Source organism: Acinonyx jubatus, chromosome B1 (genome assembly GCF_027475565.1).
Source record: "Acinonyx jubatus isolate Ajub_Pintada_27869175 chromosome B1, VMU_Ajub_asm_v1.0, whole genome shotgun sequence".
Taxonomy (NCBI): domain Eukaryota; kingdom Metazoa; phylum Chordata; class Mammalia; order Carnivora; family Felidae; genus Acinonyx; species Acinonyx jubatus.
This window is the reverse complement of record NC_069382.1, coordinates 36,688,768-36,714,406: the sequence shown is the minus strand read 5'-3', so window position 1 is coordinate 36,714,406 and position 25,639 is coordinate 36,688,768. Positions and strand designations below refer to the sequence as shown.

General features: G+C 36.2%; 1 protein-coding gene across 1 annotated transcript; it reads left to right on the top strand.

The window, feature by feature from the left end:
* Positions 1–232: 232 nt before the first annotated feature.
* Positions 233–25,081, top strand: ATP6V1B2 (ATPase H+ transporting V1 subunit B2). Its single transcript, XM_015068755.3, has 14 exons — positions 233–439; positions 6,969–7,024; positions 11,837–11,935; positions 12,682–12,775; positions 12,905–12,982; positions 13,432–13,571; positions 14,102–14,203; positions 14,555–14,652; positions 15,262–15,385; positions 16,978–17,128; positions 18,985–19,067; positions 20,291–20,395; positions 21,483–21,612; positions 23,653–25,081. The coding sequence occupies exons 1-14, from the start codon at positions 304–306 to the stop codon at positions 23,790–23,792; spliced, it is 1,536 nt and encodes a 511-aa protein (XP_014924241.1). The 5' UTR covers positions 233–303; the 3' UTR covers positions 23,793–25,081.
* The last annotated feature ends 558 nt before the right edge of the window (positions 25,082–25,639 follow it).

Sequence of the window (25,639 nt, the reverse complement as noted above, 5' to 3'; positions counted from 1 at the left end):
CTTCCGCTTCTCCTTCCCTCTCCCTGGCCCGGCGCCTTCCCTCACAGCACGCTGGTCAGCAACTCTCGCTGGTAGGCGGACTCACACCCGCCCACACGGAGCCGGAGTCACGAGTCTGCGGGCGGTGAGCTACGAAGCAGGCGGCTTAGCGGGCGGGGCGAGGCCGGGGCGAGGCCCGGGCGAGGCCCGGGCGAGGCCCCGGCTCCGCAGCGCGCGTGGGCGGAGCCAGGCACACCGTCCGCCCTTGCTATATCTGCGCCTGCGCTGGGCAGCTGCGGGGCCAGTCGGGACGGAGGAGACAAGATGGCGCTGCGGGCGATGCGGGGAATCGTGAACGGGGCCGCACCCGAGCTACCCATGCCCACCAGCGGGCCGGTGGTGGGATCCCGGGAGCAAGCGCTGGCAGTTAGCCGGAACTACCTTTCCCAGCCTCGCCTCAGTGAGTATCAGAGAACAAGACGAATCTTGTTTTTGCTCCTTACCCAGTCCCGTGCTCTCATTCACCTGCTTAGCGGGGGAGGGGGGATTTATTTTTCCTTTTCTCACCGCCCCTACACTGACCCAAAAGTCTGTTCTTAGAAGGAGATATGAGTGTACCTAACGTTTTCGTAACATAGGTAGGCCAAGGGCAAGAGAACCGCCAGGAACTTTTTCCTGGGGGTGGTGGGCTCCAGGCTATTTGCCCCGCCCTCTCCAACTTCCCTAGACTGGAGCTTTATCAGGCACTTGCTTCCTGTCTCTGAGGCAAGGCCGCTTCTTGTGACTTCAGTCTTCAGCTGCCCCCGCCCCATATCATTTGGATATGTACCCTCTCCTCCCTCTGGTATAGACCTTTAGGGGTAGTCTGGAGTTCCTGCCTAGGGAGACTCTGTAATGCCATCGCTGACGTGGTCTGGCCTTTACTTGATGGAGGTCAGGCTCACAGCCAGAGGGAGATGTTTTGTGGAAGGGCTGCTCCACGGGAGGACACCTTGATATCAGAGAATGCTACAGCTGAAAAGTATTCTGCAGGTCATCTAGTCTAACGCTCTCATTTTACAGTGTGAAGCTTACAGTCTGGGTAGTACACGACTTCCAGACTTTAAACGCTTAAATGATTGGCAGAGCAGGAATTAAAATTCCGTTTCTTAATTTTCTCTGGGCCCTTTTCTACCATTGTCTCTTCATTTACTGATGAGTTAAACCTAACACGATTGAGTGCAAGGATATCCTGGGGAAGCCAAGCAGCTTTGCCCGTATTATATAGTCTATGTGCAAAGCATATCATACATATGCATGTTTAAGTGTTGTGACTGTAAAAAAAAAAACCTGCCTTAATAAACCATGTTTTAAGTGGACTACCAAAAGAAATGTTTATTTATTTTTATTACTAAACAGTACAGTTGTGTAGCATCAGATGTCTTCACAGCTTCCTTAGGAATTAGGGATCAGCCCTGGAAATTGACTCTTTTTAAAACCTGGGGAAGCACCTGATGTTTCCCCAGGTGGTGAGACAATATTTGCACTGGTTAATTGCCAGAATGCCTGTTTGTGGGCGGCTCATTGGTTAAAAAAAATTTCAAATGAAGGGTTCCAGTCTAGGGCTCTCCAGTCTGACTAATCCTATCCTGATCTATCACTAGGTCATATGACAGCACTGCAGTGAGAGGAAGAGGGAAAACACAGTTGATTCCATGGTTTACTAAAATGTGCTTTTTACATTGAATTATCTGAATTAGAAAATGCCTGTTGGAGGTTTATATAAATGAATGTTTCAAGAAATTGACAGATATTGCATTCTTATATAGATTTTGACAATAAATTTATACCCAACAATTACACATTTTATTTTATGAATTGCATTTGCATGCTTTGCTTTTCTGGGTAGAGCAGGTAAACATTAGTGACTTGTAGGAAAAGATTATAAGGGTGCAATAGTTTCCATATAATCTTTCTTTCAGTGTTAATTCAGAGAGTATCAACTGAAATAATAAAATTGTTTAAAACATGGTTGTTAATCCTTAAGAGAGGAGTGTGGTTTTTCACTATTCTTTGTGTGCTTAGCCAGCGGCAAAAGAACTCCAGAGGAGATGCCTCCTGACAGAATTGTTACAATATAATGCTTAAAACTGAACCTCAGGAATCCTTTTTGTGTCCTCAGTGTAGCAAGGTGCTTGACACATAGAAGGTGTCTTGTAATTGTTTGATAACCTGCATTTAAACCCCTTGTTTTAATAGTTTAGGAGATTCTTACTGTGGGTGGAATCAGAGTAGGGAGTTGGGACACTTATTTGAGTTGCCCTTCTGTGTCTGGGTTATTCTGAAAAGCATAAATGATACTGAATTTAGGCTAACAGTTAACTATATTTGAATATCATCCTTTTCTTATATTGCCATATTCTTGATTCTAGTCCCACAGTTTTAATTGCTTCTGAATAAATATTGATTAACTTCTTAATTTTTCTAAAGATTGATTATACCACCTTAGGTGATATGTTATTATAGTAATTTAATGTGTGCTTTTTGAATAAAGGAGTGGAACTAATTTGGCAGTTCCACTGTAAAAATTCGATCCTGTTTTAAAACAGCATCACAATTATGGGTCTGTTAACGAGAAATGGAAAATGAGATATACAGCCTTGAAGTAATCATGAGCATTTTAGTTGAATTTCTAATCACAAGGAAAGAAAACTTAATTTTCTTTTAAATTGTGAGCAAAATTCAGTAATACATATAGAACTTTTATATATTGAACATTTTGAATTAGATGATCTCTGTTGTTCTTAAGACCTTACTTAGATCAGAGCTAACCTTAAGTTTCTTATTTCATAGTGCAGAGTTAGCCTCAGAACTAACCTTATGTTTCCTATTTCATAGAGCAGAGTTAGCCTCAGTGAAAAGTCAAGTAAAGGAATTATCAGTTTGCCTTTTTTTAGAACCTCTCAGTACCCACCTGTCAGGGTGTGGGTCTCTACTATTCTTGCATAATTGAAGATGATTGCTTGGGGTTTTTGTTTTGCTAATAAGGTGGAGGCTAGAGCACTGGATCTGGTATTATGCAATGACTGTCTAATTTTCTCTGAAAATTTCACAATCATTAAGTGGCGTTACTAGTGTTGAACAATATCGTATCCTGCAGGAGGAAGAGGATGTCATCTGACAAAATAAGTGCTTCTTAAAACCTTTGTAAATTTAGATTTTAAAATATACTCCATAAATATTACTTGATAGTACTTGCTTGATAGTTAAGGATCAATGATGTAATGTGTTCAACATGTAATGTAAACATGTATCTATGTTGTCAGAAGTTCTGAATATCCCCTGCAGACTCAATTTACTCATCTGGGAATTTTCATAAGAAGAGTGGTCATTATTTTGGTAAATACAAACGTTTATATAATTTGTGAATAGGTTTTGACTTTTCATAGAGCAGCTTAATGTCTTTGGCAGCCTTACTCTAAACTTTTCTCTCTGCTTTGGGCTGTTAATAGTAATTGTGAGGAAGGCTGGGTAAACACTGTTGAGAGGTAAAAAGTAGTGTTTGGTATCATTTTCTCTGCTTGTATTTTTTTAAAATAGTTTTATTATGGAAAAGAGCTATAGTTGGTATATATAAACTGTCTTACAGTACCTGTTTGTAGTCAAAATGCTAGGAACTGTGTCACCTCTATATTTATTAAATTATATAGGAGACTAAGTTCAGAAATACAGGGTCATAGAATACCAACCTTAGAATTAGGGGGAGAAAAAGCCAAACAAACCAAAAATCCAATTCTAAGTCCAGTTCTTACATTTAGTAACAAATTTGTCAGAGCCTTAGTTTAAGTGTAGAGTGGCTTTATCAGCCTTGCTGATCTCCCAGCATTTTGTGAATCTGAAATGAGGTAACTTCTCTGACGACCCACTGTATAGTGTGAAACACTCTCTAAATGTAAAGTTTGGTAATATTTTTATTTAGTTTGGGTTATAGCTTTTATTTGTTCGGTTTGTATATGTCAGTTTAATTTAAATCAAGATGTTGCTTAAGCTCTGATTTGTATCTGAAGTAGTCTCCTTGCATTTTTTAAGCTTTCCAGTGAGGGGAAAGAAGTAAGCATCTCCATTAGATTCTCCCACTCTGCCAGTGGCTATATGCCATTGTAGAAAGACTGTGTAGCAGTAGTGACAAAATTTAGACACAAGAGAAGTATTGTCCAGTGCATTAAATAGCAACAATAACTTACTTTTTCATAGCTAAAGTTGCAGACTTGTGAAATTGTTTTGAGTGGTATAGCTACTTAAGTCTTACTAATAATTACAAGAGTGTACCAGACCACGGAAAACAACCAGTTCAGTTTTGGAATTTGAGCTGCAGTACAGAGTTAAAAGAACAAGTGGCTCTGAGTCCAGGCTATATATAAGTTCAGATTCTTGGGGCACCTGGGTGGCTCAGTCGGTTAAGAATCCAACTCTTGATTTCGTTTCAGCTCATGATCTCAGGGATCCTGGGTTCGAGCTCTGAACTGTTGGCACAGAGTCTGCTTAGGATTCAATCTCTCTCTCTCCCCCTCTCTCAAACTAAATAAACTTAAAAAAAAAAAAAAAGTTCAGATCCTTGTCAAGTTACTTGACTACTTATCTGAGAGTCCTTTTTCTCTTCTAAAACTTGGAATAATGTTAGTTAACTCTGATCTGTTAATGGAGATTGAGAATTCCTGACAATTACTTATTAACTGTATATTGGTGGTGTTGGTATTAAACAATTAATTTGAATGGTTATTTATAGACTTTTTAAAGTATGTACATTGTTGCAAATTTAGAGACTGCTTTTGATGAAATAGAATTTTCTGTAATAGAAGTCAACTTGATTCATTGTTTCCAGCAAAAACAATGACTAGTGTTTCTTTTTCTTGGTCAGGCTTTTGCTTGTGACTGGCAAAACTTCATAATTTGAAATGAGCTTGAATTTAAACGTGACATTCTGAAGGATCTGGTTGCGGAGGCTAAAAGTTCAGAGAAGATGCCAGTCTTGGTGAAAAAGTAGAGAGAATTTTCAGAATCTGAAGAATTTTGTTGGTTACATTTTATTCAAAACAGTTGCCTCTAGGAGCACCTGGATGGCCCAGTTAGTTAAGCTTCTTTCTGACTTTGGCTCAGGTCATGATCTCACAGTTGGTGGGTTCTAGCCTTGCGTTGGGGCTCTGCACTGACAGCACGGAGCCTGGAGCCTGCTTTGGATTCTGTGTCTCCGACTCTCTGCCCCTGCCCTGCTTGTGTGCTCACTTGCTCTCTCTCTCTCTCTCTAAAATAAACATTAAAAAAATAAAGTTAAAACATAGTTGCCTATAAATCTCAAAACTAGATCCTCACCCCCACCCCACCAGCTGACACCCTCCTCTTATCCCTGACTAAGTGAAGGTTTTGAAAATGTGTTGTTCCTACATTTTTAAAAGCTGTGTTCTAGGAAAACATGTTTCAGATGTAGCTCCCTTTGCATTTCTACATAGCAGTTTTAGAAAGTCATTGAAAAACTGAATGTTCAAATTCACTCAAAATGAGAAAAATTAATTTTTTTTAGGAGTAGGAATTATTTTTAAGAGTATCAGATTATTTTCATATAGTGGGGAGGATTTTCATAAAAAGCCTCTGTTTTTTTCTGTTTCTGTAATTTAAAGAGAATTGGATTAATTGTTTTACATTACCATCCATTCAAGTAACTTAGCTTTTTAAATTTGTGACTTGGTTTTTATTATCCAAGGTTAAAAAAGTCATTTGGGGCCCTCTGTTGAGATAATTACAATTACAGATATTCAAGCAAATATCTGGTATCAGGTTTAAATGTCCTATGAGCATGAAAGACAAATGCCCCTGATAGTGCTTTCCTGCTTCCAGCATTTGTCCCAGGGTGCTTGCTTTCTGGTTGAAGAAATTGTTTTCAAGTTTTTAAGCCCCTTGAGTGGACAGACTAGTTATATTAAATGGTTTCCTCATTCTTGGAAGTCTATATTTGTGCCAAAAATCTCTATCCCAAGACCTCACAAGAAATGAAGCAAATGAAAAATTCTCAGATGACAATTTCTTAAAATGTATTTAAAGCCTTGTATTAAGTTTTCTTCATTTATTTCATTTTTTCAGCTGTTCTGATTATGAAATTTAGTTAATTCTGAGATTAGAATTATTGTCTCCTGAGTGTTCTGTTTTATACCTAAATAGCGTTACATTTGACATGTTTGTCGGTGTAGGATAGCTGGCTCCTTTCTGAAATGAAGGATTTGGGTAGTACCTTATTGGCTGGTAGTTTATTCCTAGAGAATAATTTGCAGTGGAAAAATACAAGCCTCTAAACTGACAGTAACATTTTACTTTTTCTAAGAAAAAAAAACAAAAAAAGGTCTTATTTGACCTCTTCCATTGCCTACTCCCCACTTCCTAAAGTTCTTTTCCCTGTAATTTTTATGACATCATTTAATTATGGCTTTTTACCTCACAGATTACATTTTCTCAGATTTCCTTTGTGAGTTTTGTCATTTGTGTTTAAAGTTGTTGAGGCCTTCCTTTCCCTTCCTTATCTACTTTGCTAAGTGCCACCTCTTATTTAAAGCATTATCTTTTCTCTTTGAAGTAAGAACTACTGCTAGGTTTTTCCTGTGCTCCCACAAACCCTCTATGTCTGTTATAGCCCTTAACTCTCCCCCCTTCTCCATATAAAACTGGGAACTTGTGAAAGAGCTCTGCCCCTCTATGCCATCTTTGTTTTTGTGTCCTGGGTCCATAAAATAAAGTGACTTACAGTAAGAACACAAAATGTTTTTGGTTGGATGAGGATGGATTATGAAAAGTTGTACAGGCACAGGCATATTTCACAAATTCAATGAAAAGTTTTTAACTGTTTCACTGCTCCATATTATAATAGGTGCAGTAGAGAGAGTAGCTTTTTGGTAATACTACAGAGACAATTGTAGGTTGTTGTCCTCTTTGACTAAAGCTGACTCTTCTGTGTTTCTTTCCAGCGTACAAGACAGTATCAGGAGTCAATGGTCCACTAGTGATCTTAGATCATGTTAAGGTAATACCACTATGATTATCATTTAAACATTTATGTAATTAAAGACATGGCATTAAGTCCTGTTCAGTACACTTTAAATTTTGTGTTACTGTTTTTAAGCCATTCTTTGGTCTGAATGTCAGTGCTATCTAGGAGACTAGTTTTAAAATCAAAAGACAGAATATTGGATTCCAGTAGTGGATCTACTGTGGATTCTGTTTATGGCCTAGAATTCCTCATTTGCAAAATTAAAAAAAAAAGAAGAAAGAAAATTGGGGAGCAGTGTCAATCCTACCTCATAGGTTTATTGAGGAAAAACAACAGTAATCTATGAATGTGTTTTATAACCTATAGATTATTATTAGCTATGTGATATCTTTTGGCTGTTGTCATAGACTGCCATGTGTTATACTTATTTGTTAATAGTATTTGTCTTCTTTACTAAATTTTAAGGTCTTTGAGTGAATAAACAAAGTTACTTTTATCTTTGAGGGCCTGACACTGGTTTTCAAGTAATAATAAACAAGAACAGGTTATCTCAGCAGTGACTGAAACTCTAAAGAACAGTTTTTACTTAGTCTGTTGTAAGGATCTTTGGTTACATATTGGTTATTTAGCTACACCTATGCTTAAGAATTAAAAACACTATTACTGTTATTATAGAAAAAGAGACATAGGATATAGACTGTAATTGAATATCCTAGGGAAAGCCTCCTACCTGAGCTCTATGATCAAAATATTTTCCAAGAAAATAATTTATATAGTATACTCTCTAGAACAATAATTCTGTATTGGTTGGTGTTGGGGTGGATTAGGGGAGAAGCACACAATTATTAGTTTGTTGGGAGAAGTAATGGTGGAAATATGTTTGACATGTGACCTCTCTGGAAGCAGAAAATAAATCGAAAAACGTTTCCTCAAAGAAAGGGCAAAGTGCATTGTCTCTTCAGCTTTATCACTAAGATTATATTTTTATGCATGACAAGGTTCCTTTACAAATTTTAACCTTAAGATTAAGCATAACAAATGCATCTTCTGGCCACAGTCTCATGCTAGTCTGCAATTTGATATAAAGCCTTAATTTATTGCACTCAGTTTGTGCAGGGTGTAGGCAGGTGCCCATTAATATTTTGTGAAGTGGAGCCTACACTTTTATTTTTGAGGAAAAGATTGGATGCTTTCTTTTTTTTTTTTTAATCCTTTATTTCTCCTTTTTTTTCTATGTTAGATAACATTTTTGACTCATTATAAATATGTTATTGAAAACAATTAAAAATATTCACATTTCAATTATGTTAAGCGCTGAGCTCAGAACAGAAGATATGATGGTGAACAATGGGCCCTCCCCCGTGGAGCATCATGTAGTGGAGAAGCAAATATAATACATATATATATAAATAAGTAGTTAGTATTGCTATGAAGGCTAAGTGTGGGATGCTATAAGAGTCAGTAACAAAAAGGATTTTTATTTTTAAGTGTATTTATTTTGAGAGAGAGCACATGTACGTACACAAGCTGAGGAGAGGCAGAGACAGATGGAGAGAGAAAATCCCAAGCAGACTCCACTGTCAGCATAGAGCCTGACTTGGGATTCGATCTCACGAACTGTGAGATAGGACCTGAGTCGAAATTGAGTCAGATGCTTAAGTGACTGAGCCACCCAGGTGCCCTGAGAAGGACTTTAGAAAATATCTTTCAGGAAGTAATTTTAAGAGTGATCAAAAAGTTTCATTGATGTTTGCTCCAGCTGAGGAAAAACTGGTGAATATATGTAGTTGTAGAAATGGCTTTATAACACCACATTTAGAGTAGCTTTTAGAATTTAAAGGTTAAGGAACAGATAATTTTATGCAAATTGTGTCAGAAAAGAAGAAGATGGAGACTGCTCAATTCATTTTATGAAATTGGCACATCTTTGGTTTCCATACCAGACAAAGGGTAGTAGTGGAAAAGAAAAAAAGACAACTATCCTCGCTTATAAATACGGATTCCAAAATTTTTAATAGTCATGTATTGGAGATTAGCAAAAATGAGTATGTAAAAAATCAATAGAATTGTGACAAAGTAGAGTTTGTCCCATTAATACAAAGATAATTTAATGTTAGGAAATATATCAGTCATTTAGCTTAATTTAGCTCATTTATGGATTAAACTAGAAAGTGCTTGTGCTCCTCTAAATTAATAAAGAAAAGGTGATAAAGTTACTCATTTCTACAAAAACAAAAGGTTTTAACCTCTTAAAGGATATTTACCATAACCTACAGCAAACAACATACTTAAGGAGAGACTTGAATAACATTCCCATTTAAATCAGGAAAAAGCTGAGGATGCCTGGTTGTCACCACCATTATCTATCTTTGTACTTGGAACCTGACCAGTGCTGTGGCTAAAAGAAAGAAGAGTATAAAGGTATTAGGGGAAAGGCACAGGTATCATTATTTCTTGGTAATACCATTAACTAAAACCCAAGTCATTCAGTAGGCAAACTACTAGAAACAATGGTGTAACACAGAGTTGCTGGATACAAGAATCAGTCTATAGAAATCAGGAGTGTTGTATGTGGCAGAACTCCTTATTTACAGAAAACCTTAAAACTTTGTTGGAAGACTTAAAATAAGTGGAGATTCCATGTTCATTAATGAAAAGACTCAGAATAGGCAAGATACTGATTCTTCTCAGGCAACAGAATCAGAGAGAGAGTAATTACAAATAAAGATTTGGTGCAGGCATAAGCAATTGTTATCAGTGGAGCAAAATTAAGCTCCCTCAAACCAACTCTTGTCACAGTGCAGATTGTGACTTGGTAAATGATAAAAGCAGCATTGCAAGTCAATGGGGGACATTTTGTGCTGCGTAAATATTTTTGGGGTAATTGGCTTTCTATGTGAAAAAAGAATAAAAATGAGAAAAAAAATGGATACCACAAAGGCAATTGGATTAAAGTTAGCCTAAACCTGAAAAACTTACTAGAAGACAAAATTGAAGACTATTTGTACGACTTAGATTAGATGGTTTTCTTTCCTAAACCAGACACAAAAGGCACCAACATAAAGGAAGACAAGTCATTTTCTTACATAAAAAGTTTTGATATGATACCATAAAGAAAATTAAAAGACAAGAAACAGTAGAACCACATACTTACAGAAGGATTAATATCCAGTACCTATAAGAGAAAGAAAAAACAGATCCATTTGAAAAGTGAAGAAGAGATATAAGCCAATCATAGGTAATGAAGTCTTAATTGTCAATGGAAATGAAAAGCTGTTCTATATTAGGAGAATCTGGAAAATACATATTGAAAAGATGCTATTTTTTACTTCATTAAAATGGCAAAAATTAAAGTTCAAATAATAAAAGATTGGCACAAATATAGGGAAAAGATAGCTTTGTATACTGCTAGGGAGATCTTAAAAAAATACAGTTCCTTTGTAGAGTAGTATGAAAATTTAGAGAAAATGGGCACAGCCTCTAGCCCATCACTTGGTAACCAAATACCTTATGGAAAACCCACTTGCATGAGGAGCTGCATGCAAGAATGCTCTTGTAGCATATTTGTAATAGTGTAAATTTGGAATAACCTTGAATAAAATGTGGTGTCATTTGATTTTAACTACATTTGTTTTGTTTTAACATTAATTTTGGGATGCCCATTTATTCACATGTTAGCATCCCCAGGTGACTGTGTGGCTCAGTCAGTTAAGTGTCTAAGTTGGGCTCAGGTCATAATCTCATGGGTTGTGAGTTCAAGCCCCACATCAGGCTCTGCTCTCAGCACAGAGCTCGCTTCAGATCCTCTGCCTCCCTCTCTCTCTCTGTCCCCCCACTCGCATGTGCTCTCTCTTCTCTCTCAAAAATAAAAACATTAAAATAAATAAAATTTTTAAAAGAGTGTTTTAAAATCAGTGATGCACCATTGTTTAATGGAGAGATGTTTTCCTTCACATCACACAGGGAGCGATGCACTTTGTAATAGATTGTGTTGATAAAAGAGGTGATTATTACCATGACAGATCTAAAACATAAGATCAAGTGAAGAAAAAGAAAAGCTTCAGGATGATATATATAATATGTTGCCATTTATGTAAATAAAACACTAAAATATATTTCTGGGAAATCTGCATTTTAAAATATTAAAAGTGGTGGGGGGTGCCTGGGTGACTCAGTTGGTTAAGCATCTGACTCTTCATTTTGGCTCAGGTTATGATCTCAGTTCATGAGTTGGAGTCCTTCAGCAGGCTCTGTGGCTCTATGCTGACAATGCGGAGCCTGCTTGGGATTGTCTCTCTCCCTCTCTCTGTGCCCCCTACTCATGCATGCATTCTTTCTATCTCTCAAAAATAAATTAACTTAAAAAAAATAAAATATTAAAAATGGAAGAGGCATACATACTTGGTTAGGAGAGTTTGAGGGGGAACATTTATCTTCTTATTTTCAGTTGACATTTTTATCCCCTCCCCACAAAGTATAAGGGTGAGTACACACACAACCCAGAAATAAACGTCAGTTCTGAGTACTGGGAATGTGGTCATTTGTAAGTTTTGTGCCTTTCTTTAGTTTCAAAGTTTAAGACATATACACAGAGAAGAAAAATTTAATTGCTGCGTTTTTATGGATTTAAGACCTTTCTCTGTACCTTATGCTGTGTTTACCAGTATATGTACCAGGTGCTAAGTGTTTAAAGAATGTAAACTACCTGACGATGTTATAAACTCTCAGTATATACCTTTGGGGGAGATTTTACATGCATACATGCTATGATGGAGATAGAGCATACAGAGGAATTTGGGGAACTTTTAAAAGTTGGTTATTGACCTTTTATTTTTTCTTATACAGTTTCCCAGATACGCTGAGATTGTCCACTTGACATTACCGGATGGCACGAAGAGAAGTGGGCAAGTTCTAGAAGTTAGTGGTTCCAAAGCAGTGGTTCAGGTAAGCATCATTTTCAAAACCTGGCCAGTTGAACAAAAACATTAGGGGACACTTCTTGTCTTTTCTAGCAATTATTGAGTAAGTATATCTTGATTACTGGCTATTGGTAGAAAAAATTTTTTCTTGTTGTCTTGCCAAATGTCAGCATCTATATTCATTCTAGCCCAATAGCTCCACTGATAAATGGCTTTTTTTTTTTAATAAAACAAAGCAGATAATCACATGGAAAGAGAAAGATGAAAAGACAGAATTTATAGCTTATGGGATGAAACCAAAACAAGATCTGAGTTTGTTTATTTCATTGTCTTGTATAATACCTAGTTTTTAATGTTACCAATTATGAGAAATGCCAGTTTTCTCAAATAACATGTTCCTCTAAAAAGTACTATAGAGCAAGGATCAGCAAAATTTCTGTAAAGGACTACATAGTAAATTTTTAGGCTTTGCGGGGCCACCTAAGGTCTGTGATGCATATTCTTCTCCTTTCTTTTCCTTTTTTTTGTTTTTAAACACTTTAAAAATGTAAACAACATTCTTAGCTTGATGGAGTTGGCCTAGAGGCACAATCCTTGGTTTAGAGGTTGGCAGTTTGGTTCATCACCAGGGACATTTCTCTGTTTATTATGAAAATAGTATGCATTGATGTATTTTACTTTATATAGGCTGTTTAACAGACAAAAATAATATTTAAGTACTTATGATCTAAATCCCTTTTACTCTTCTGATTACTTTTTCTTTCTCTATAGGTATTTGAAGGGACTTCAGGTATAGATGCCAAAAAAACATCTTGTGAGTTTACTGGGGATATTCTCCGAACACCAGTGTCCGAGGATATGCTTGGTAAATGGATGCTATGCGTTGTGAGCAGAGATCTGTTTTCTTTTAAACATATTTCCATGGAGTCTTTCTTAAAAATTATGACTGTTTGAGTCATAGTCCACTCTGTACTGTCTTGTTACTGTTTTACAGGTAGGGTATTCAATGGATCAGGAAAACCTATCGATAGAGGTCCTGTTGTACTGGCTGAAGACTTCCTTGACATCATGGGTAGGAGCAATAAATGGATTTCTGTGTTTTGAAGAAAATAGTCTCTATTTTATAATATCTTTGTCAGAGAGTGATTTTTTTTGATAGTTTAAGTAGACAGTGTGGTACATATTAATTGTATTATTTAATTTTTTTCTAGAAATCTTAAAATTTTATATAAAATATTTTAAGATTATAAAATATCACTAGGGTATATCTGAAATATAAATAGCTTTGAAATGTAAAGGATTTTGAAATTAGGATTTCTCTCTTATTTATTTTGTTTTAGGAACTTGAGTTCTGCTACCATGTATTTTGTGTCTACAAAAGACTGGAAATATTACTTAATGGAAAAGTTACTTAAACAATTTCAGATTTTTAAAAATAACTGATTCTATACGAGTAGAAAGAAATTATTTATATGGCTATAGTCTTAATGTATTAAATGTTATCTTTTGAAACTACTTTAGGCCAGCCTATCAATCCTCAGTGTCGAATCTACCCAGAGGAGATGATTCAAACTGGCATTTCAGCCATAGATGGCATGAACAGTATTGCTAGGGGGCAGAAAATTCCAATCTTCTCTGCTGCTGGCTTACCACACAATGAGGTGAGAACTAGGATCTGTTTTGTGTGAAATTAACAAGGGAGATTTTTTTTTTTTAATGTTTTATTTATTTTGAGAGCTTGTTATTGTGAGTGGGGGGAACAGCAGATGGGAAGAAAGAGAATCGCAAACAGGATCTATCCACACTGTCAGTGCAGAGCCCAATGCGGGGCTTGATCCTACAAACTATAAGATCATGACCCGAACTGAACGTTCAACCAACTGAGCTACCCAGGCGCTTCATCACAAGGGAGAATTTTCAAATGCTTCACTGTTAGTAGGAAACCAAATAAAGGGTTTTCAGCAATACTCACTTGTACCCATTGCCCATTTCAACAGTATTGTGCTTTTCATGCATGAGGTTTATCTTGCTTACTCTTACAAATCTTTGCAAAAAGTACAAAAACTTTTTTGGGTAAAGTCCTTTAGAACATCGTTTCATTTATAATTCCAATTTCAAAAAGTTTAGGATAAAAACGATTTTGTTGTAAAAATTTTAGATTTCAACTCAGTTCGTTTATACTTGTCATCAGATTGCAGCTCAAATCTGTCGCCAGGCTGGTTTAGTAAAGAAATCCAAAGATGTAGTGGACTACAGTGAGGAAAATTTTGCAATTGTATTTGCTGCTATGGGTGTAAGTATAATTTTTTTGTTTTAATATGACATATAAAATTAATTGTTTATGTTATTAAAACAGTGCAGAAACAACACATACATTGTTGGATTTATTTCTAGGTAGAGAAGTTGCAATTTGGCATTTTGGGGTAAACTCAGGATTAAAATTTAGCACTTGACTGCAAAATTTAAGAATAATTTTCTCTATGCCCAAAGCAGGCTGTTTTTACTTTGTTGGCTTTTGTGAAATTTTGGGGAGTACTTGAAACTTTAAAAGAAGGAACAGTGTAGATCCATAGCTTAGCCTTCATCAGAAATAAATACTGAGAATTTTTCTTCTCCCTGCACTGATGAAGTCATTGTTATTTAGGTAAACATGGAAACTGCACGGTTCTTCAAATCTGACTTTGAAGAAAATGGCTCAATGGACAATGTCTGCCTCTTTTTGAACTTGGCTAATGACCCAACGTAAGTAAATAGAGCTATTTCTTTCTGCTCATTCAGGCTTTAGATCAAAAATGTTACTAAGCCAAGGGAAGTAAAACGTTACAGTGAAAGCAACATGGGGATAGGAATGGCAGAGCTGTGTTTAATTAAATTCAGTTCTTCTTGCTGGCTAATTGGCTTTGGGCTAATCACCTTGGCTCTGAAGTTCAGTTGTCTCTCTCATAAAATATGACAAATAATACTTGTCTCATACTGTTGTGCATTTTAAGTGAGATAATACATATAAATTACCTAGTACCTAGTAAATGATCTTTTCCTCTTACTTGAGAAACCTAGCCCCTTGCCTATTTCTTCCCTCCCTGTTTCTCTCTCTCTGTTTTAAGAACAATGTAGTTCTGAGAAATTAGGGGCCCGTTTCTAAAATGATCTAACTTTGTAGCATTAAGTAATTCTTACTATAAAAATATATAAAATAACTGCTTACTTAAGAACTTTTAAAGTAATAATTGCTTTATCCTCTGCAATCTATTTAAAACTTCGAAGAGAAACTGTACTGTTATTTCCAGAATCATGTTGTTTAGTCTTTGGCCTTTTAATTTGAGTAACAAAGGACTTAATGTTCCATTTCAGTATTGAGCGAATTATCACTCCTCGCTTGGCTCTAACCACAGCCGAATTTCTGGCCTATCAATGTGAAAAACATGTATTGGTTATCCTAACAGATATGAGTTCTTATGCTGAAGCACTTCGAGAGGTAACTTTTTTCTAAAAATGGATTATTTTTCAGAGTTATCTTGTCTCTTTACAAGTTTTTATTTTTCTTTAATCATTTTTTTTTAAGCTTCATCACTCATATATTAGTAAAATACCTTAATTGGAAAGGAGAACACAACTTTTTTTTTGTTAACCTAGTTGAAATTATTATAGGATAAGATTTAAATTATTAGCCTAGTTATCATACTGTCACCAGCTCCATGCATTTAAGACTTGATTCTAAAAGACAGCAAATGATGCAAGTTGTTTATTCACTTACTCTCCTAGGATGTTCTTTGTCCAGATTGTCAATTTTTAACCCTTTTCAGAATTTCATTCTTAATAATGTTAGTATTTAAATAAAACAGCATACTCTGATAGCACCCTCTTTAGAACTTTTTCCTTCAGAAAACTCAGTGTTTTTTTAGGAACAATGTTAAGATTTTCGTAGTTACCACCCAGAAGTTTGGGGTGTTTGTTCTAATACAAGTTACTGAAATTTTGAGTAAGTTACTCTTTTAAACATGTAAAAAGGGAAAAAGGACTTCTGAAGAGACATGCTGTATAAATACCCAGCTTCTTAAAACTCCCTATGATCCATCACCATATCTCATTCTATTGCAGTGCTTTTTCAGCATAGGAGTTTTTTTTTTCCACCCATCACAGACCAGTACTTTTTAAAAGTACAGTTAAAATGAGTTATTAGCAAATTTTGAAGAAGGTATAAACTTACAAGCCTGGAATTTTACTTTTACTAGATTCAACAGATGTCAGATTGCCATCAGTTTTTTAAATACTTATTCTACTTTCTGTGTTCTCTCATTACACATTGATAAAAGCTGGTCTGCAGACCATGCTTTGAGTACCACTACTGTAGCACACTCTTTTGGAGGTGCCAAAGTAATACCTAAAAGTTGGGCTTAATACTTTAGAATTCTTGGTGGTTGTAGGTTAATATATATGCCTATATTGTAGTGTGCATGTCTCTAAGGGAAAGACTATAACTATTCTTATTTTGTGTAATCAATGGACTCCTGGCTCTGTTATCTTGGGAAATTATTTAGCCAACCCTTGATTCCAACTGTAAGTTGGAGTTAACAGCATTACCTTCCTCATAGGATTGTTGTGAGGATTAAATATGTAAGCTGCATCAAATGATCCCTGGTATGTATTTCCTTTCCTTTTGACCTTTTCAGCATTAGTTAGCTTACATAAATATGGCAAGATCCGTGGCATGAAATAAATCTTGTGAACTAAGAATGTTCTCTTAGTTTTAAAATAACTTCCTTTGATTTATAGAATTACAAGCAGATTTTTTTTCTAGCAACATATTTGAAGATTTGCATTATGGTGATATGATTGTAGCAAAAGAAAAAAGAAAAACTTCTGCCCCCCCCCACCCCTTCAACATTTTTGTTACAGAATAATCTGAACTTGTGTTGCTAGGTTTTTAAGTCATCTTCTAGAGACTATTTAAAATTAAAAGAGGATACTTCCCACATTGTAATTGGGCATGTTTAAGAAAACATGTTCTAACTAAGCTTACTTTTCATATTCTGGTATGTGATATTCTCCTTCTTGACTTACTGTCAGGTTTCAGCAGCCAGGGAAGAGGTTCCTGGTCGAAGAGGTTTCCCAGGTTACATGTACACCGATTTAGCCACAATATATGAACGTGCTGGTCGAGTGGAAGGTAGAAATGGCTCCATTACTCAAATCCCTATTCTCACCATGCCTAATGATGGTAAGTTTTGGTCTTTGGATTATAGCACACCTAATCACTGTAAGGACTTGATTCTAAGACAGAAGAACATTTACCTTTTTGAGTTGAAATTCTGCCCCCCCCCAAAAGTTTTTATTTAAATTCCAGCTAGTTAACATACAGTGCAATGTTACTTTCAGGTGTAGAATTTACCCATTTCCCCCCACTCCCCACCTCCCCTCCCATAACCATCAGTTTGTTTTCTATAGTTAAGAGTTTGTTTCTTGGTTAGCCTTTTTCCCCTGTGTTCATTTGTTTTGGAGTTGAAATCCTTTTGAGAGTTTATCCTTCAAGAGTTTAGTGATTTGTATCTAAATAAAATTTTTCATTTGATAACTGCCTATAATAATCATCCTTTTGTGGAAGAAGAAAAACAATTTTCTTTATAATTAAAATTTTCAATTTTCATTTATTAAATTACTACTGGGTAACTGCTATTATTGGGGACACAGATCTAGATATAAGGAATTCCTTTTGTGTTTTTAATTCAGTCTCTTTAATATAAGTTACTTGATCTAGTTGGATATTTTTTATGTATGTGTACTAGTAAGGTAGCTTAAGTGCCAAATGAAGAGCACAAATAAGAAATGCCACAAGACTTTAGAGACAGAGTGATCACCAAAGGCTGCTTAAAAATGACTCTGTTTTAGAGGGGGAGGCAAACCATAGGAGACTCTTACTGGAAGGGGAGTAGGTGAGGGGACAGAGTAGATGGGTGATGGACATTAAGGAGGGCACTTGTTGGGATGAACACTGGGTGTTATATGTAAGTGATAAATCACTAAATTCTACTCCTGAAACCAATACCACACTATATGTTAACTAACTAGAATTTAAATATTAAAAAAAGGACTCTTATTTTGTGAAAGTACGCAGTGCAATGCCTGTGTGAGTGTATGCTCGGGAGTGAAACCATTCAGTAGTCCTCTTCTGTTACTGCCTTTTTGTCCTTACCTCCGTGCTTAAAAAGCACTTTTACAAAGTATTTTCAGAATCAGTAATAACTCACTGTAAGCACTGTTTTCAGTGTTTTATAAATATTACCTCATTTGATCCTCATAGCAGTTTTGAGGTAAATGTTCTACTCTGAGGCATAGGGAGGTAAAGTAACCTATTAAAGTTAAGAAGTGATAGCTTTAGAACCCAGACAGTCTGAATGTATAATTCACACTATACTGCCTCTCACATGAAAATACTTCTTCCAAGAAAGTACCTACAAAATTACTTTATTCATTTAACCAACTTAAAAACGTCTTGCTTTGTGGAACTTTATTGGTGCTGCCTGCATAGTGGTGGTTTGCTTGTCTAACATTCCTATACTTTCTGTGTTGAAATGGTGTGTATCCACTTGAAATAGCTTATGAACGAAGCATGTTCTCTCAGTATATATTAAATTGGTAAACCTCTGCCAGGGAACTTTGTGTTTAAAATGGAATTTTATTTATATTTTGGAGAGAAATAACTAGGAGACATGGTACTTTTTCTGAATGCAGCTAATTGACCTTAAATGCCCAATACATATCTAACTATGCTGCAACTCTAAATAACGCCAACCAATATGATAACCTCTAGCTACATTTGGCTGCTTAAATTCTAAAGTTAATTAAAATTAGGTAAGATTTGAAATCAAGTTTTTTGCTTACATTAGCCACAGTTCAAGTGCTCAATAGCCACATTAGGCTGGTGACTACCATATTGGACAGCACAGATACAGAACTTTTCTATCACAGAAAATTATTCTAAAGAGCACCATTTTATGTAATGCTATAGGTAATGTACTCTCACTTCTTGTGGGTTTGTTCATATGATATGGACACTTTAATGTTTTCCTCTGGTAGATATCACTCACCCCATCCCTGACTTGACTGGATATATTACAGAGGGACAGATCTACGTGGACAGACAGCTGCACAATAGACAGGTATTTGACATTTGAGCAGTGCTGTAAATCTTACAAATCTATTCTTCAGTTTCTCTTTACTGACTTTGACTTTGCTTTTAGGAATTATTTTGTCAGAAAATGTCAACTTGAATTGTTTATAATACAGCTATAAAATTGTCATTTCTGTATACTTAAATCCTATTGTGGACAAGAATGCCAATACTAAGAATGAAGTTTCCACTTTTCTTAAAATGGAGTCAGAGGTCTCAAAGAACTTTCTTGGGTATTCTATTCCATAATAGCATAATCTACCAGTCTTATTATTAATACAAAAAATATTTTTTTCTATTTTTTATTGCAGTATCAGTGACAGTACATTTTATTAGTTTTAGGTGTGCCAAGTAATGACTTGATATTTATATGTATTGCAAGGTGATGACAGTAAATCCAGTTACCATCCATCAATACATACAGTTACAAAACACTTTTTCTTTATGATGAGAACTTTCAAATCCACCCACCTGGCTACTTTCAAATATGCAATGCAGTATTATACACACTGTAGTCACCACGCTCTGGATTACATCTTTATGACTTACTCGTTTTATAACTGGAAATTTGTACCTTTTGACTCCCTTCACCCAGTGCCCATCTTAGGCAGCCACCAGTCTCCTTTCTATATCTGTAAGCTCACAGTTTTTTGGGTTTGGATTTTTTAGGTTCCACATATAAGTGAGAACATAAAAGTATTTATCTTTTTCTGCCTGACTTATTTCACTTAGCATAACCCCTTCAAGGCCCATCCATGTTGTAAATGGCAAGATTTTTTTTTAATGCCTGAATAATCAAAAAAAGATTGATGGTTTTGTAATAGATGTGGCTTCTAATACCAGCTTTTGGGTGGAATTACTTACTGTTAGTTAATCTTTTTATTTCATATGTGATTATATGAATCACATAGAGCTCAGAAGGCTATTTACATTTGATACTGTAGGCAGATGTTGAAAATTCTAGTTTTTCAATATGCTCTTGTACTTTTTTTTGTAGGTTTCATTTTGAGTTTGATTCTCAAAAGAAATACTATGCCATAAAGTCTCACTTCCTTTTCTTGCTAGGAAAAGATATTAGAACTTAACTAGGAAACAAATAATGCAGTTTTATATAATTTAAGGGATAATAATGAGTTTCAAAATGCTTCTTTACTACCAGTAAATCTTGAATTTTGTATTTAAATGTACTTTTTTCCTCATGTTCTGTGCAAGATTTACCCGCCTATTAATGTGCTGCCCTCTTTATCACGGTTAATGAAGTCTGCTATTGGAGAAGGTATGACCAGAAAGGATCATGCTGATGTATCTAACCAGCTGGTATGTATGTCATCTTAAGGATGGTGTTTAAAGAAACGAATACCTTTCTTAGTCCATTTGCCGTCTTACGCCTCTTGTCTTTCTCCCATATCACTGTACTTATCTCCCAATCCAAGTAGAACTTTAATAAAGGTTGCATGTGTAGAATATATAATCATTCATTAGAACCAAGTCTTTTTTTTTCCCCCATTAAGGACAGATGCTGATAGCCAAGTTTAAAACTCATATGCTTGATACCCATGTCTAATGCTATACAAGATAGTTCTAAATTAAAACAACAACAACAACAACAACAATATAAGTCCATTTTCAGTTATTATTAGTAACCTTAGTAATAATTAGAGTATTCCTGAATGATACTGTAATTTCTTACTTAAGATCTTAAGCAATCACCAGAACACTAAGGGATACATCTTTGTATATTCTGTGAAGTCCTTGGTTTTTGTAGTTGTATGAGATTGTACACCAAGCAGCATAAAGAAAAATACTTTTGACCTTAAAGTAGAAATGGTAAGCCTAGGAGCACCTGGGTGACTCAGCCAGTTGAGCATCTGATTCTTGATTTTGGCTTAGGTCATGATCTCATGGTTTGTGGGTTCGGGCCCCACATTGGGCTCTGCGCTGACAGCATGGAGCCTGCTTGGACTTCTCTCTCTCTTCCTTTCCTCTGATCACACTTTCTCTCTCAAAATAAATAAGTGAACTTTAAAAAAAAAAAAAGCAAACCTCATACCGCAAATAGTTTTTCTGAACTTTGAGATGGATTTCTTTGTGGTATGAGTTCTGACTTCACATGCTATTAAAATGTAAGCTCATTGAATGTTGAGGAAGTGTATGTTTTAGAGAATATTAGTAGTGCCTATGGACTGCATGCCAGAAGACTCCTTTCTCAGTGAGACTATAATAAAATTTTTCTTCTAACTTTCATATGAACTTTGTGTGAATTATGTTTGTAAATAATGTGAAATTCCTTCTGTGGTCTCTTACATGAAGATAGGTATAGAAATACTCCTAAATATATAGCCCAGATTACTGTTAACATTTATAAAATCTTATCCCTATTCATATAAGCGTTTCTTCTCTTTAGTATGCATGTTATGCTATTGGTAAGGATGTACAAGCCATGAAAGCCGTAGTTGGAGAAGAAGCCCTTACCTCAGATGATCTTCTTTACTTGGAATTTCTGCAGAAGTTTGAGAAGAACTTTATTGCTCAGGGTAAGATGACTGTTTTCTCACAAATATAAAAACCTCATATATAGTTCTGAAGACTTCTTTCCCAGTCTGGATAATTTACATTGGTCTCTACATGATTTTCCTTCTGAGTAGAGAAGAGGTTCTTCCAATTGTCTATCATGTCTTTTTGCACTTAGCCCTCAAGCTCCTTCCCCTTTGCCTTCAACTCCATTATCCATTCAGCTCCCATCTGAATTTTTCCTTCTCTTTCACCTGGCTTTCTGCTCTGCTGCTCCACTGCTGGTTCTCCTTCCTCTTAACCCCTCTGCAATGATCTCCTCTTGCTTTGGGGGTTTGGGGCTTTTCTGATTCACTTATTTTCATCTCCTTTTCTGATATCTTATCTTCCTCTTCCTTCTCAGAGGCTTAGCTTCCTGTTCTTTCTGAGCTGTTTTTTCCCTCTAGATTTAACTTTTTTCTTATGCTGTTGACTAAATTGCTATGTAGGATCCTCATCCTCTTTCTAAAGCTCTAATCCCACATCACCAACTAGGATACTTTTGTTTATGCTGCCATCTCCTCAGGCTTAGCATGGTCAGAACCCAGAGTTTTTTGGGGTTTTTTGTTTTTTTGCTGAACACCTGCCTAGCAGTTCTCTTTTCAGTTTATCTATCTCTTGCATGAGCATTGTCTTACTGAGCCCAAGCTCAGTAATTGGGCATTATTCTTCACTTTTATTCATTTATTCTCCAGTGACCAAATATTTATTAATTTGTGGTGTTCTTATTTAAAATATCCTAAGCACGGAGCTTGCTTGGAGTTCTCTCTCTCCCTTTCTCTCTGCCCCTCCCCTGCTTGTGCATGTTCTTTCAAAATAAATGGAAATAAACAATAAATAAGATATCCTATTCTGGTTTCATTTCCATTACAGTACATTAGTCCAATGTTTCTCAAATTTTAATACACTTTTGAATCAACTGGGATCTTGTTAAATTAGACATTCTGATTCAGTAGTTCTGGATGGAGCTAGAGATTCTGTATCTGGACAACTTCTTGGGTAATGTGGATGCTACTGATCTCTGACCACACTTTGCATCTTAAGGCCTAGTCCATACCCATTTCCCATCATCCTAGTCATCAGTGCCAGCTTTTTCATCACTTTTCCTGACTCTCTACGTCTCATTGCTAGAATAAGTTTATTACTAATTTTATTGATTGTCCCTCTAGTAAAAAAACCATTATTGATAATGGTTTTCATCAAATAGCACATGTAGGGTTTTCAAGCTGTTTTGATTGGTCTCTCCTTTGCCACCTGCTAATGCTGCTAATACTCTACATTTGACCTCAGTGGTACTTACAACAAATGTGTTTTCTTTGGAATAATGCATCACGCTGTACACTTAGGACCCGTGCACTCTTCTATGTATGTGATGGATTTTTTATTAACATTAAACCCAAAAAAATGTGGATAATTTTTTAATGCAGAATCATAACACCTTAAAAAGATTAAAATGAAGTTCTTTTAGTAGAGAAAAGAACCCAGAATTTCAGCCACTCTGATTCTTCAGGCAAGAAATGAAATTTATTTGAGGATAAGAGTGATTCTGCTATTAAAATAATTAGTAACAACTTTGAAAATGACTGACCTATTCAGGGTATTTAGTTGACATTTAAGGTTTCTCAGTGTGTACAACCCTCCCTCAAATTCATCCTCTGTTTCTAGAAAAGTGCCTTTCTTGTAATCTCTGGACAGAATACTGGGTCTAGTTTCCATTGCTCCAGGTATTTAGGATCCTACCCAGTTATCCAAAAAGATGTCCCCCCACACACCAGACTGCCCTCTCTGGCCTGCAGGCCTCTCTCCCTTTTCTCTGATTCCTGATGGTACTTAACTGTATCCTTATTTACACATTCGGTTGCTTTCAGTCTTAGGAGACCTAACTGCTTTGTTTCTGTTGTTTTTTTTTTTTTTTTCTTTTTTTATACTCGATGCTCACAGCCCTACTGTGGCATAAATAATGAATAACACTGATAAGTGGTAAGTAGTTTACCGTTACTCATTCAATCTCATTTTTTTCTAAGGACCTTATGAAAACCGCACTGTCTATGAGACTTTGGACATTGGCTGGCAACTGCTCCGAATCTTCCCCAAAGAAATGCTGAAGAGAATCCCTCAGAGCACCCTGAGTGAATTTTATCCTCGAGACTCTGCAAAGCATTAGCTGCTACTTTATCGCTGGCTCGATACACTTGTGAAATAGTGTTCTGTTTTCTTTATTCCTTTTGCACTCCCTAATCCCCCATCTCTGTGTTGGAGTTTGCCTTGTTACCCTGTAATTAAAAACAAAGAATAGGTAACATGCTGTGCCAGTGTTGCAATGTTTTAAACTTCTAACAGACTTTAAAATATCCCCTGTTGAGAAAACCCAGGTCATCAGTGCTCTTTTTAAAGTAGATTCAGGGATGGAGGTGAATTTTTCTTACTGATGTGTGTTTGTACATAGTGGTACAGTTAGTTGCCTAATAATGTCTTCATTATTTGGGTCTCCTCTACTTTATCTCTCAGCCCCCTCAAGAGTATCACTGTCTGAAATTATAACGCTTTGATCTCCAAGTTAGGGCCAGGATCAGGTCTAAAAGAAGCCTCCTGTCTGAAGAGCCAAGAGCCTTTTCCCTGAGTATTTGTTTTTGGATTGTTGCTGTGCTCGTAGGTATGTGCTGCTGCTCTAAGCAGATGGTTTTAACTGTCCACCTGCTTTTTCCTACTTAATGACTAGATTAGAAAAGGAGTTTCCTTTTTCTCTTTAGTCCATATGAGTTGGGAATCCTGTGTTTTACTGTTCTCCCTCCCTCTGAGTGACACAGAATCCTGCAGCTTTTGCACAGCTGGCATCAGTCTGATAGTAGTGAGATGCCTTGTCTTAATGATCCTTACTGGGTTTCCCTGCAGAGGAATCATAATTAAAATAACTAATAGAACTGTTGCTTGGAAAGAGTTGGGGTATAATAAAAGAAGAAGGAAAAACCCATATCCATTCTACATTCTGACATGCTGACAGTGGCTTAAGTTTCTAAAGTGTTTACCAGATGCTGAGGGCAAGGTGGGGAAGAGAAAGCTTTTCTGTGTATGGATATTTTAAACTCTGTTGACAGCAGCCTTTGGAAGACCCCCTATTTGGTCCTGTTTTCTGACCCATCTCTGCCTTTTCAGGTTAATCTTGTGATACAAGTGATAGCATTTAAAAGCTTTCGCCTTTTAATTCTCGCTCCTTCCTATTGTGAGCCCTGAGCTGTCTTCTATGCACTTTTGTCATGTCTACTGTTTAGTGTCTTTGTGTTCTTTGTTACTTGGGTGCAATAGCAACTTCTCTGTGCATTCCATCTTTCAATTTGTGTAAAGTTCTTTTTTCTCTGAGGGTGTAGGGGTGGGGGGAGTCCGCATGATTATATTTTAATGTAGAAAATGTGACATCTGGATATAAAATGAAAATAAATGTTAAATTAAATGGAAGTTACCTAGAGTGACTCTGTATCTTCTAATCAGAAAAACAATAATAACAAGTGTATATATAATATATAATCACCTCTTTGATTTAGTTTTGAACATCATAACTAGTGTTGTACACCAGCCCCCTGTGTTATAGGGATATGGCCCATGTTTTATATCCTTCTGTCTTCAGGCTGACCTTTCTACCTTCCAAGCTCTTTCCACAGTAATATATCTTCCAACATACTGTGTTTTGATTCAAGCTTGAGAGTTACTACAAGTATTCTACAGCATTGTTAAAACATTTTTCAAGACCTCTAGAACCTATCTGCAATGGATGAAAGAGGATGATAAATAGAAAATGAAACACATATTGAAGCATGCCAAAACTTGCTTCAAATAATACCTTAAATAGACATCCAGAATATAAAGAAAACATGGTGGTTAAGGACAAAGGTGTGGCATCATGGAGGCTTCCATTTCTCTCCCTTCTTCAAAGCAGTTGTTAGAAGATATAGAGGAGGAAGGGACCCAATCATGCAAGAACTAGGTAGACTTGTGTTCTAATTCTGGTTCTGCCAA

What these genes read in the sequence shown, in the direction of transcription:
- ATP6V1B2 (XM_015068755.3), top strand. Translation starts at nt 304, where the DNA reads ATGGCGCTGCGGGCGATGCGGGGAATCGTGAACGGGGCCGCACCCGAG. An exon ending in TGATCTTAGATCATGTTAAG is followed by an intron (nt 7,025 to 11,836) that starts GTAATACCACTA and finishes TTTCTTATACAG; the next exon opens with TTTCCCAGATACGCTGAGAT. An exon ending in GTTCCAAAGCAGTGGTTCAG is followed by an intron (nt 11,936 to 12,681) that starts GTAAGCATCATT and finishes CTTTCTCTATAG; the next exon opens with GTATTTGAAGGGACTTCAGG.